Source organism: Corapipo altera, unplaced genomic scaffold, assembly GCF_003945725.1.
Source record: "Corapipo altera isolate COAL_440 unplaced genomic scaffold, ASM394572v1 46, whole genome shotgun sequence".
Taxonomy (NCBI): Eukaryota; Metazoa; Chordata; class Aves; order Passeriformes; family Pipridae; genus Corapipo; species Corapipo altera.
Window position 1 is genome coordinate 232,343 of NW_020884883.1, and position 14,396 is coordinate 246,738.

The window sequence follows — 14,396 nt, forward strand, 5'->3', positions numbered from 1 at the left end:
TCAAGCCTGAAACAGATTTATGGATAGTAAAAATATCTTGAGTTTTGAAAAAGAATTAAAAAACTGTAAGCAAGTGTAGTATAAAATATGGAATTGTGTTTTTGTTGGATGTTCTTTATGCTGTAAGACCTTTAAGAGAATGATAAGAGCATGCCAGAAAATTATTAACTCTCTCCCAAAATATGCAGTGGCAGCTGCTTCAAATATTTTGAAAGTAAGGGGCTAAAAAGCCTACAGCTGATATTTACTCTGCAACTATTTGTATGAAAGAAAACGTTTTAAACTTATGTTTTAGATTATGATTTTTTAAATATAAATAATTAAAATGTACAGGGAAAACCTAAGTCTTGGGCTGAACCATTTACTACGTACAACTACTATTTACATTTCCTTCAGAAAAATTCAAAACTTGCTTAAAATTTCAGTTCTATTGCTCTGAAGCCCTGCTGAGCTCACCTGTGAACTACTTCAGTCTGCACCATAGCAACAGAAACATACACAGTGCAAAGAGCAGTGACATATACATGTGTGTACGAATTTCTAGCCAGAACATAGAATGAAATAAAGTGCACAGCCCCAAAATTTTGCATACACATAACAAGATTATCCACATTCAAATTTAAACTGTGTGCTGAATAAATAGAATGTTTAATAATTAGAAGACACCAGTCATAACTAGTATCCTTGTTGGCTAGAGATGTGAAAGAGACAAGAAAACATCAAAAATCTGAAAAAAATTCCCCTTTGAAAAAAAATTTCAATTAGAAACTGTTCCATTGAAAGGACTAAACCACCTCACAATTACAGTATTACCTGGAGAAGAGTCTGAGTTAATTAACACATATAATAGAAATATTAAACTTTGAAGACAAGGAAGGAAGGAAACCATTTCCATTACGTCTTGTATCAAAGCATCTGATATAGCAGAAGACAGTAGTGTAAGCTTTCATTAGCAAAAACAAAAAGCAAAGGATTTCCAGTCTGAGATGCCACAGAAAAAAGGATAGTATTTGTTTTCTGCCATCTCCTTCTGATCAGATGGAAAGGAAAAGGCAGCTTACCTACAACAAAGAAAACCTGTAATTTAAAATTCCAGTTTCTTCCAAAAGAAAGGCAGAGATTAGCCCAGATGCTGCAGAAACAAGAGTATATTTATTGAAAAATATAATTTTTATGACTTTATTTTTACAGTATAGTGGGGGTTTTTTGGCATAACTTCAGTATATGATGTTCAGGTTAAGTAAACATTCCTTCACTCTTTAATATTTTCTAGTAAATAGAAGTTGTTCGTGTAATGTAACACACAAGGGATACTCAAAGAGTACAGCAATCCTCAAACCAGCAACTCTGAAAGACCTTAAAAAGCATCCCTGCCTTCCTCTGCAATACCAGCCATAGCTTATGTACAAAGCAGGAGTGTTTGCCTCATATGGATTATAAAGAAGCTTTTTAAGAACTAGTATTATAGAAATCAGAAAAGGAGGGAGTTCATCAGCAACGACCATGAAGGCCTCCAACACGCACAAAGGTAGCGCAGAACAAGAATTTTAGCAGTATCAGAGAAATACATAATTAAACAGAACATAGTCACCAAAAAATGCATGTAAGAAGATGTTTTGAAAACCTTAGCTAAGAATTATTTGTAGCTACATAAACATACAGAAATACATAAACATTTTAATTTTGTAGAAAAAAGTAGATTGACCGAATTTTATAAAATTATTTCAAACAACTCCTAATTTTCAAAATCAATTTATGAATTTAAATAATTTCTCCAGATAACTATTGGTCCATAAGAAAAAATCATTCCCACTTCTGCACTCCAATATATTGCCACAACCCAAGTGGTAAGCTCCCAAAGTTTCCTTTGAGTAGTGTACTGACCTGAGACCACAAAAATATTTTGAATTGCTAGTACAGGTAAAAAAACGACTTGAGGGCAACTCATTTTACCCACTAATGAATCAAAGAACAGAAGAGAGAACATACTCTGATGCAACTCCGACTTCTCTTATCAGTACAGAACTGTTCTCTATCGAGCAGTCAAGCAATTTGTCACATTTAAGAATGGAGTTGGAATTACCTGTGTAGACTATTAGACTTACAGAATGTAGACTAATAATGTGCACCATGACTGTTCATTATATGAACATTCTTTGCGTAAACTGAACACAATTTAGATACCACTGACAAGGCAGATATTAAAGATAACATAAGAAGGAGTCATTTCAACATACACATGGTAATTTCATTCTGTGGGTAGGTAAATTTGAAAATCACAAACCCCATCTATTTAAGTCTTCAGAAGCGACATAATGCAGCACATTCAATAATCTTTTAAATTCATGATAAGCATGTAAGGTCTACAATACTTCAGAACTGAAAATGTATACAATGTCAAAATGTAAAAACAATCAATAATAGAATGGAATAAAATTTCAAGACAAAAGGATGCAACTTTTATATTGAAATATTTGAGAGAAATTCAATGTAGTATTTTTGGAAATGTAAGTTTCTGAATTCTAACTTGTTGCCAGTAATACTTAGTGTTGATATCTTACTCTACTGCTAGCCTGACCGTTGAAGAGAGGATAAAGTGAAGTTATCTGTAATCAAATTTTGTTCTGTTCTTAGCCAAAAGACTTTCTACTGCATCACTTTCCAACTCCAAACAAGCAGTCACATTCAATTGCTCTTGGAAGGTCCAACTCAATTCTACACTGGAGTTTTACACACAAAGAGTTTGTGCAACAATAACAACAATGCAACAATATATATTAGATATGTCTATCAGAACATGAATATAAGTAGTATTAAGTTACATAAACTCAGAATTTAAGAATAAACACTCAAAAAAGACAGCTAGTAAGAAATTAAGTAATGGTTCTTTGGTGAAAGGACTGCAATATTAGACACTCACTGCACAGGTTAGGTCAGATGATTGAAATCAGACATGGGGTCAGATTATACAGTTATGAGGACACACTTCATACTGTCTTAATACACATTGTGGGATCTGCAAAAAATCATGAACATTAAAGGATTCTGGGATGTGACAGCCTGGGAAGGCAAAAAACAAGGCTTAAAAGCAAGGATTTGCTTTCCTCTGTCCAATCTTTCTGCATGGAAAAACTCATCTAAGTCAAATATATATGTTTTAGCATGGTCATGATGTTCTCCTTCAGCATGTAAAGCCAAGGCTCGTTGCTATCAAAATTAAGCTCTTTTAGTCAAAGTTTGAAGTTAAATCCAAAAAAAGGACCTCCACTAGGTTCTTGGGGCTCCTTGCATAGCATTAACTCTAAAGCCAGATCCTGATGTGTTAGAATGTGCAAAAAAATATCCTTCCCTGCAATTTTTATACGTTATGAAAGTATCACTAATCATACAACTACTTTTGCCAAAACTTGGGTTTAAAAAAAAAAAAAAGCATTAATATAAATCAGGACCAGAGCAGCTTGAAATCCTACAGCTGCTTCTTCAGCTTCAAAGCAGAAATGTTTGTTAACAGTTTCTTAATACTTTGTCTATAGGTAAGTGAAAATACTGGATCCACACAAATGAGGAAACCTGCAGCCTGTCCTGACCTTACTCTGCAAAGTCAGCTTTTGAATTGTGGCTTTTAGGCTACAGTACATGGCATACATGATGGTACAGGGAGTATTCTGAAAAAATGTCCTGTCAGTGAACATAAAAGTTATTCAAAGACTTCAGAATGCAGAAGAACGCACACAAAATGTAGAAATTGTAATAAATTAAATTTCTTCCAAACTGTTGTTTCATTTGCATTCAGAACTGCATATTTTTGCAAGTTAGAGGTCACTTGCTAAGCAGACAATATTTTGTTTTATTGCTTCAATAAGACAAGCAGTTCTCTTTAATTACAGTTACCAAGTGGAAAACTTAGCCAAACTATGTTCTAATTTTCAGCTCTACATTTTTCAAGTTAATTGCTTCCCCCCTCGCTATGCAATTTTTCTTCTGTGCTCTTTGTGTGTTTTCTTTTTTATGTTGCTTTTATTGCAAAAAAACCCAACTCGACCCAAAGAAAAACAACCAAAAAAAATTGAGTTAGCGCTTTCTTTTCTGACCAGCAAAAAGCCATCTGCTGAGCATCACTGGGAGTTCTAATGTATGTTTGTAGCGGGATTATTATTAATAAAACACTGGAAAAGGTGGTATTAAGTTAACTGGTCCTTTTATTTATCATTAATCTCTGAATCCTGAAGAGTTGCATTATCTGTACTCTGACTCAGAACACACTTCTTTCTGAATTATTTTTGAGGTCTGGAATATAAGCTTTTACATATACTATATAGTTTAGCTTTCCTTTATATATTTTGTAGAAGCAAGTTGCATTAAGTACTTCTTCAGAGTCTGCCAAGAAAGAAAGATTTTTCTAAGTCATCTGAAATATAAAACATGCATTTCAGTAGCTGAGAGGAAATAGTACTTGTAAATCTCCCCAGTACTAAAAAAATAACGTGATACTTCCTGTATGCTAACTTACCAACCTCAGAAAGAAGGTGTCCAAAATGTATTTTTTTCTTCCTTCTAAGTTTGAGCAGGTGTTTCTTGGAGCTGAAGGACAAGAATAAAAATGTCCCGTTTTGTCCGACCTGCTTTTCAAGAAGGTGAGCTCAAATTTTCCTTCCTTAAGCATGTCATGGGTTTTGTTTCACAAGTGACAAATGAAGATTAGACCATAAAATGTTTTTCCAGGTCAGTTTTCAAGAATAAAGTGCATTCACATAAAGAATTAACATGATAATAATAATTTTACATCTGTGACTGGTTGAATTCCAGCTTAAGTATATTAGATCTCATTTTGTCTTTGAGTCAAGAATCTAGGCCTCAGATATTTTTCAAGAAAGGATTTCAACCAATAAATAGTACTTTTGAATTGTATATTAGTCCAAATGCTCCTCTTGTGCCTTAAAGTTGACTGAAGTTCTGAAAGAAATATTCCTCAGAGTACTATCAATCTCAAACATATGCTTTCATGGAGCAAAAAAAGACCTTCTCCTTTAGGACTCAACAAGATACTTCCCCTATGTGATTTGGCCAATATACCTCCTTTCTGGAGGCCAGGAGGGAGGCAGGGGAAAGCAGTGCATGTGTGTGCAAATACAGTGTAAGGGAGAGTACAGGATTATTATCCTATCTTGTTTGTATACTTCAAATCCCTTCTTCTCTGGTTATTGTAAGTCCATCAGATGGTTTTGAAATTGGTTTAGAACTCTTATACTGACTTTTGATCTTTACAGTAGTATTTCAGAAGTAACAATCTTCAGTCCTACTAGTACATGAGCCAAAAGACAGAGCCATGTGTAGCATAGGAATATTCAACAACCAGGTTAATTTCACTTTGCTTTTATCTAGGAAGGTTGTAATGTGGATCCAAAACCTTAAGTCTGCTTTTATAAACAATCTATAAATTGTAATAATTAATTTATTCAAGTAATTGTGGTTCATAGCTGAAAATAATTGGTAATTGTAATGAATGATTATTATTCGGTATTTTTTAAACAGCAATTATTCAAAGCTGTAATTTACTTTCTGGCTAGCCTTTCTCCTCTTATCAGTCCTTTGATACTGATGTTTTTCCAGTTTCCTCTGGCTGCAAAAGTCAATTTCAACTGTAATTTCCTAACCAAATATGGCACCTCTGCTTTGGTCCTAGAAAGATATGAAAAAATTCAATCCTGCCATGAGGAAAGATGAAAAAACAAAGTAGGCTACTAGAAGACAGAAAAATAAGATGATGTGACAGGTGCCTGGGCACCATTTTTCCTTCACTGCCAAATACTAGAAAACATGAGAAATCCTGTAATCGCAGACACAGCAACCCCTAGTAGAACTTCTGTTTGCAAGATGAAAGATGAGTGGTTTCAGACTTTTCAGACTAGCAGTGTCAGAGTTTACAACTTACTGACATTTTCAGTTTTCCACATACAACCAATCATAGCTAACAACTATATTTAAGAGAAAAAAGTCAATCATAGGGGTAGATATAAAATCTCTGTAGCAAGGGATGGCTTTCACAGCATTCTGCAAGTTTAAGGGACATGTTTACCTGTCTGCGATCGTTAGCAAAACTGGAGACTGACTTTTTCTATTAGAATAGCCAGAGGTTAAGGGGAGAGTAGATGCTTCTTTCCAGTGCTTTGGCTGCAACAAAAAAATTTCCAGGTCAATCAACATGACATGAAAAGTTTTATTATCGTTTCTATAAGCACAGGTAGCAGTGATTCCCATTCTTTCCAACAGGTACCAATTAGGGGTTGGCTTCCTGGTCCACTGCTCAGGAAAAGCAGCAGTCCAGTTCTCAACTGTCTTTCACTAGGAAAATTTCATCTCTAGACCTTATTATGAGAAACCTGAGGAATCACTGAATCATAGAATATCCTCAGTTGGAAGGCACCCACGAGGACCATCAAGTCCAGCTCCTAGCCCTGCACAGGATAGACCCAAGAATCTCACTGTGTGCCTGAAAGCATTGTCCAAATGCTTCTTGAACTCTGTCAAGCTTGGTGCTGTGGCCACTTCCCTGGAGAGCCTGTTCCAGTGCCCAACCACCCTCTGGGTAAAGAACCTTCTTCTAATATAAGAAAGAGACAGAGACAGTGTGACAGAAGTGAATTTCAAGAAGTGGGATGCTAAGAAGGGGAGAAAGTTACTTTATAGTTCAGATTCTAACAGAAGATGAAAGACTGGGTGAAGGAAGGGCACTCGCTCACCCCAAAAAAGTCACAAGACAGGAGAAAGAGGAACAAGGGCTATCATAGGGCAACACTGTGTTACAAAGAAAACTCATATAGGCAAGAAGAAACATTTCAAAGACAACACTAAGGCACAAATTAATTCTGTCATTAGTACCAAATAATGCCCAATGTATACTCACCTTCCCAAATGATCTGTGAGAAGGTCACACAGTTTCCGCTGAAATTTTAAGCAACATGAACTTCTCCCCCCAAATCCCAGCTTCACCATGGTTAACAAAATTAGTTTGTAACCTTCTGTAAATAATTTCAACAAAAAATTAAGTATCACATGGGAGTGAATATGTTTCATCTGTTCAGACATTAAAAAGTGTTTATGCTTTCACTATGATCCAATGAAGTGAACAATCTCTTTGGACAGATGACTTATGACCAACTAAAAGCACTTCATAAAGCTTCAGATGAGAAGCTGTGCCAAAACTGCAAGATAAAATACAAGCCCAAGGGTAGTGGGTAACAGTAGAGTAGCTTCAGTAAAATTAATGGTTTGATATTTAAGACCTCATCAGCCATCCATTTGAGTTTTGGTAATAGTGGTTGCCACTCACCATGGAAGGTTCATCAGAAATGATGTTTGCCTCAGCAACTTCATTGCAGACATCACTGGCTCATTAACTCTGTTCACAACAGGTCATTGGGCAGAAGCAACTGAGGCACAGACAAATTTCCATTGTGCAGGCTGTAGGGATGGAACCATTTTTAGAGGGAAAGAACAATTTTGAATCCCCCCAACTGTTACATGGTGGGTTTGCACAATTAGTAACAGTGTGATGTTAATTTGGATAGTTGAAGTCTTTTGGAGATGCCAGCTATGCAGCAATGAGTGGAATTTGAGATGAATATAATCCTGAACATGTTTGTAGCCCAAAAGAGTCAAGCCAGGATTTATGTTAACTTTATGGTAAGATACAAGATTGTAAACTTCAGTAAATAATTCTCTGACAAGATTGTAACCCACTTGTTGATGATAGTAAACAACCTGAGTTAAAGCTATACAGCACTCTAGACAATATGGTAAACAACTGAACAATACTTATTTCAGGCTTTGAAGTGCAACAGCAATATTAGGAAGGGTAGAATAATAATAAAAAAAAAATTTAGGATCTTGAAGAATTATTAATCAATCATACTTGTACACAAATCATCGAAAAAAAGATTTTTGTATAGTGTGTGTGTGATGTGTTGCGAGACTTTTTTCCTATTTAGCTGATTGTATATTTATATTTCTGTTCTACACAGATTTGTTTGTAAGCTCATAATTCAATTCTACAAAGATCATACCATTAATCTATGAAATGTTTAATTTTAATGTAGAAAAGAATGGTGATATTTGTTTTAAAATATTAAAAAAATCTCAATGAAGACACATCAAATGCTGATAAAATGGAGTTTAGGAAGTCTTTTGTTCAGATTGATTTTCAACAATTTTCAAGATCTGTGAGACTATAATTTAGAAAGCAGTTCTATCAACTAAAGGATTTCCGACCTATAGAGTCATGCCAGATACCAGTAGGTTTATGTTGGGCATTCATTTTTCCAATAGTTAAATTAAAAAAAAATAAAAATAGGATCTAAGCAGCAGTTCCTTTTCCTCCTGGTAGTTTCTGATGCCAAGAGGGAAAACAGTTTCAGTTTTACACTGATTCTCTGTCAAACCAGCTGCAGCCCAGTGGATTGGTTGGTTTTCTGTCATGATGGTTGTGACCTCAGCGCTAAATGTAACACTGCACCCCAAAACTGGAAAAGAACAGAATATATACCTATGTTCAGCAATGAGGTATGTACACTTCAAGCGTGGACTCCAAGCTCTCACTTCTTCCACAATGTTTATGTACTGTTCCCCTCATGCTCTGAGCCAGAAAGAGCTACATCTATTTCTTGCACTAAAGCCTCCCTTCCACCATGAAATCCAAGAATGCATAGACTTTTAAATAAAAGGATGGAGATGATATAGATGTACTTCAAGTAACCTGGGATTCCAGGATTTTATTCTCAATACTTATCCCTATCTACTGTTCACCATGGATAGATCTTGAGTAATTTCCTACTTGCCTAAAAGTAATAATAAAAAATATGTTCTGACTTTATGTAAGACCTCATAAATAGTCTCTGAACCAAAAATCACAATAACTACCAATGTTATAGAAAAAAAAAAAAAAGAAACAGTGAAGTGAGTTTTTTTCTTAATTCTGTGCAAACAAAAAAATCAAAACTCTCCATCTACTTAAGCCACTATTTCTTGAAAAAGGTTCTAAAAAACAACCAATATGTAATTTGCTGAGTGAGCAGAAATTTAGTGACACCAATTGTTTCACAGCACAAGCTTAGACTCTTCGCAAAAATTTTCCCTCCTCTCAAAAAATCTCATCAGTTCAGTGTTGATACATGTACCTTCACCGAAATCCAAAAGTCATAGAAATACAAGCCAAGATGAATGTTTAAAAACAAAACTGAAGGAATTCCAGTTAAGTCCATACTGTCGTCTTTGTGAAAATACAGTTTTAATTATCCCTCATGATATTTAACTGTTTTTTCTCATGTGGTTAAAGCGTTTCTTCTATTCACTCAGAAAACAGTATGTTAAGGATTTTTTGACTGTAAAATTTGAGTTGCATATCTAGTGATATCATACCGTTAGATGCTTTAAAAGACATCCATAGCCTCTCATATCCCTCTAAAACTAGGAAACAAATTTTTTATTTGAATAAAAATGGCAGTTAACTGGTTATTAATAAAGAGTCTCTCATATTTTTAAAGTACAAAATATTTACATTTGTGACATGCAGCAGGCGCTGTGGTAAATGTAAACTTTTTTGTGACAATAAGCAATGAGCACTCAACCTCATACCAAGTTTATCACCACTGTAAATAACTTGTTTGAATACATTTTTGGCTTTATTATTAATTTTAGTTATTTAACTTCGTCTTCCCTATGCAAAGCAACAAAGAACTATGTATCTAATTTCATGGAATAATTAAAAAATGCATCACAATACATAAAGGGTTTATTTTATCCATAAAATCCAGTATCATCAACTTAAATTTCTAGAGCAAGGAAGACTCCTGATGACATTCACAGACATTAATTGACAGAGTTTATCCTTAACAGTTCTGTAGGAGAAGAATCTGAAACTATCCTCATTGAGGTGTTGCTGTCTCTCAAAACTAAGAGTCAACTCTATAAATTTATCTTTATGCACTGCCTTTGAACACACCAAAAGTCCTGGTTTTGGGGTGGTAGTGTTGTTTTAAATCCGAAAAGCTTCTTCCTGAAGCCATTAAAGATTCCTGAAAATCTTACTTATCTTCCCCCAACATGTCTGCAGCCGTCATTATAAACTGCTCTGTCTTCATGGCTTTTGTTTGTTGACAATACAATTTTAGATAAATTTGATTAGAAGTCTTCCATGTTAAGAGTACAATAAGCATGCCTATATAAAGAGTGTAGACAAAGAAATTATGAGTACTTGTAATTTAAAATTGTTATATACAAGCATCTAATCAAAGTAATTCCCTGATTTTGACTTCAGCTAAAACAAAATACAGGAAACTCAACTTGCATGAGGTTTTGAAGAAAAGAAATGCATAACATATTAAGTAAAGCAGAGAAATATAGAATCTACAGCTTGATTTATACTAAAGAAACCAAAAATGACAAATAGAAATAACCATGGAAGTAAATAATGTTAACACTTACACCTAGTCTTATTTCATAAAGGTATTTTTCCATGGCTTTTTTAATATTTACCATCACATAGTGATTTCCAAATGCCTATTGATATGCTTTCACTGTACTGAACAAGTTAGAATTGTAGTGGTCACTGTAGCATACACCACAGCAAATGAGTAAGAACTAAAGTACACATAAAAGTTCCAGTTTAGACTTTGTCCAGGAATTACATTCAGCAAACATCTAAAATATTTTTAAAGAGGCAGTAGATTTTTTAGACTCTTTTTCTATGACAAAAGCCTAACTGCAATTTATATAGCTATCTTTAATTTGAGAAGCAAAATAATGAATTTAACAGATTACACTTACACCAGATTTCCAGCAATACGGTCTGTCTGAAGATTAACATAGTCATCACATGGAAATGTACATTAAAATAACTAAGAAATAGCATTTCTTTTGGACTTGTATTTTTAACATAAAAATTCTTTTAAGATTTAAATAAACATTAGAAAAATACTTCATAATAATTAATGATTCAATAAAATAATAGTTTTTAAAGTATTCATGCTATTTATCTCAGACACTTTTTTGTTTGGGCAAAGGAAACAAACTAATGTTTTCTAACTTCACTTTCACATTGTCAAAAGTTAGCAAAACATTGCAATGTTTAAGTTGTAGCCATTGGAAAAAAGTATTAAATAAAAATTTGTATAATGTTTTGTTGTTTTTATAAAGCTTCAAGAACATATTTTGATTGGTACTAGAGAAGTTTTGCCATTTAATTATTTACAAAAATTTACACAGTCTAGTTTTGTTCAAAATAATGCCCTCTTAAAACTTTTCAGTGCAACAGTCTAGTTGCCAGACTGTCTGGTTAATCACATAGCATCTTTTTGTGAAGTTCTTTTCACCTTTCAATCAAATCCCCACTCTCCCCAAAAATTGTCTTTAAATGAATCTGCATAGTTAAACTGACAATGAAAACCTTTAAAATTAGTTTTAGAAAGCATTCATGACATGAATGAAAGTATGTACTGCTATTTTATTGATATTTGAGTGAAATTGTATTATCACCCAGCTGAAATGGATGGATGAAAGCAGCAATCTCGAAACACTGCATAAGAATTTTCCCCAGAGCCTACTTAGCTTTGCTACTGTTAAACACCTGACAGAGCATTCTTTGCAAGCAGACACTAAGCAGAACCACCTCTGACTGCAAGGTCAGGTCTGAAAAAGGGGAACAATAAAAAAGGACTTCATATTGGTTTTTGTTTCTCTTCAGTATATAATAGTTATGTTGGGATCTTAACAGAAATGAGCCAAAACTAGCACTGATGTAGTGTAATTGCACAGAAAAAGGAACCAGTACCAACAAATCTGACAAATCTCCACACATCATTTCTGCAAGTAGCCTTAGAAAGAGATACTGACTGTGGTTTGTGGATTTACATTTAGCAATTTTAGTCAGATTTCTGTGCCAGGAAATGAAACTCCTCTGGAGAGATGCTTTAGCCTAAAAAGTAGACTGTCTTAACTGCTTCTACAGGATGTGGATCTATTGTGAAATGATTTATATGTTCTACATAATAGTTATTAATTTTACAAATAATAAATATCTACATATTTAGGAAAGTAAAGGGAAGAAATATATAAGAAAAGTAACAAGTAATAATATCCAGAGAAGTCAAATAATAATTTTAACCCAGAGAAGATCATTGGTCCATGGAGATGAATATCCCATCTTCAAAATATTTAAAAGGTTGAACCTAGTAATTGCACCTGCTCACATCTTTTACATAAAAGAAGATCAAAATCTGTGATCAGTCCCTTTGAAACTCCACCAATAAGTACCAGTAAAACTTTAGCACTTTAGGACTTCCCATTCTCAAAACAACTCAGCACTCATTGTATGACTTGCTACTTACTGATAAAAAGAACTAATATTCATTTTCTTGATCAGTTTTATATTTACTTAAAAGAACTTTTAGAAAGGAAAAACAACTAAAAAAAGATTCAGTGCTGACCCAAGCCTCTCTCCCTTTTTTACAGCCAAACTGTGCTCAAATACTAAGTTATTTAGTTTTACTGCAACCTAAAAGACAATCTTGCATAAATCTTTATCCTGCAGAAACATCCACTGGTGATGATGTACTATAAAACAATTAAATACCACTGCCACATTTAGTAACTCCTCCAAAAGGGACAGGTATCTTTTCAGGTTACTTTAGTGGCTTTTCAGGCAAAACAGTTCAGGCTGGCTTATTAAACTCCTTTATGATGTCAGCTTGGCATGGACTCTGCCACCACAAGTTACCAGAAACCTGAGTTCTGTGGTTATACATGAAGACCACTAGTGTAATATTTCAAGAAAAGTGAAATTCAGAAAAAAAAAGTTATTAAATTGATAGTGCATAGAGAATGCATTTATTTTCTGTACATATAAAAGCGCTCAGTGATTCTCCAAGAAAAAGAAAGAGCTTAACAAACCAAATGTCCAGTTAAACTGACCGTTCGGAGTCTTCTGGTTTTTCTTAATCCTCCACTGCATTTATTCTTTCATTCATTAAAAGCTTTGCAAGAGCCATCAGTAACATGACACTCTGAAACTTCATTTTCGTCACCTAGAAACAAAATTTAGAAACTTGAAACAAAATATGCAATCTTGTGAAACTGCCACCAATTATTTTATCATGGTGCAGTGCTATGTATAGTTAAGAGACTTAATAATTTGCACCAGTTACTTTTCATGGTATTTCAACTAGAGAAAAAGAATGACTTTCAAGCATCTGACTTCATCTTTCAGTACTTGTTTTTGTAAATGAACTAGTTGCAAAACTCCCAATTTCCAATATTTCGAAAACCATATATTAACTACAAGTAGAGAATCAGCTAAATTGCTTTCTATTCATTATCAAATTTGCAGTTTCTCTGAATTTGAGTCTGAAGCAGTAGTGACTAGATTTTCCCTTTCACACTGAAACACCAATGGTTTCAGTACACACTATATAAAATGACCTGAAGGTCTGAAACATGCTTTCAAAAAATTTGCAAGCAAATCTAGCAAGATGTTAGCAGTCAAGGTTGCATGCACATGCTGGCATAACAACTCCATTATTTATAAAAAGGCCATAAGAATGCACTCTAATGAGGCTGCCAAAAAGTAGTATTTTTCATTATGTATTTTATGAATTAACACATATTTAATTCTTCAACACGGTGAGGATGACTTTTATAAGAACTAAATAATAAACTCCTGAATTGTTTGAGAAATTAGCTTGCTTGCATAAGATGAAAAACTTTGATTTATCTTTTGGTCAATGAAGTTTTAGTTGCTCAAAATTTAAGGAGATAATTTTCCCCAAATTTAATTCAATGGAGTCTACTTTAAAACATTTGTTAATTTTTAATTTCAAAGAAATGTATGAGACCAGTTCAAAACGTTTAATTGGTGATTAAAGAAGCCTGAATTCAGCTCTTGCCAAATAGGTTTCTTTGACTACTTTTGGAAAATACTGAAGGGTACTCTCCATATTTACAAGCCTGAATGCATATATAACTAAAAATCATGTTTTTCCTCTGTCAGCTATTTAAACTCTTAGTCCTTGAGGTGGTAGAAAAACAACAAATTACAATCCATTACTGATTACTAATTTTAAAATTATAGCCTTTAAACTAGTCAAAATTTATTATAGTAATTTTTGTGTAATACAACTAAACCTGGTTTTCAGGTGCAATTTTTCACTTAAACACAATATTTAAATACAAAGTGTCATGTAATAAAGGGAGAACCAATTAATTATGCTAATTTTATTTAGTATTGCATTGAGGCCCATCATTTTCAATCACTGAGCAAGACTGATGGCAAGTAGGAGAAAAAAACCTTGCCACTAAAAAAAAAAAATTTACCTCTTTTTTATGAAAATTTACCTATTTTTTAACTC

General features: G+C 33.8%; 1 protein-coding gene across 1 annotated transcript in view; it reads right to left on the minus strand.

The window, feature by feature from the left end:
* MCPH1 (microcephalin 1) overlaps window positions 1-14,396 on the minus strand; it is a 121,118-nt gene that overhangs the window by 86,458 nt on the left and 20,264 nt on the right. Inside the window, 2 exon segments of the mRNA XM_027641083.1 lie at window positions 667-691; window positions 12,964-13,076. Coding sequence (XP_027496884.1) covers window positions 667-691; window positions 12,964-13,076 — 138 coding nt within the window.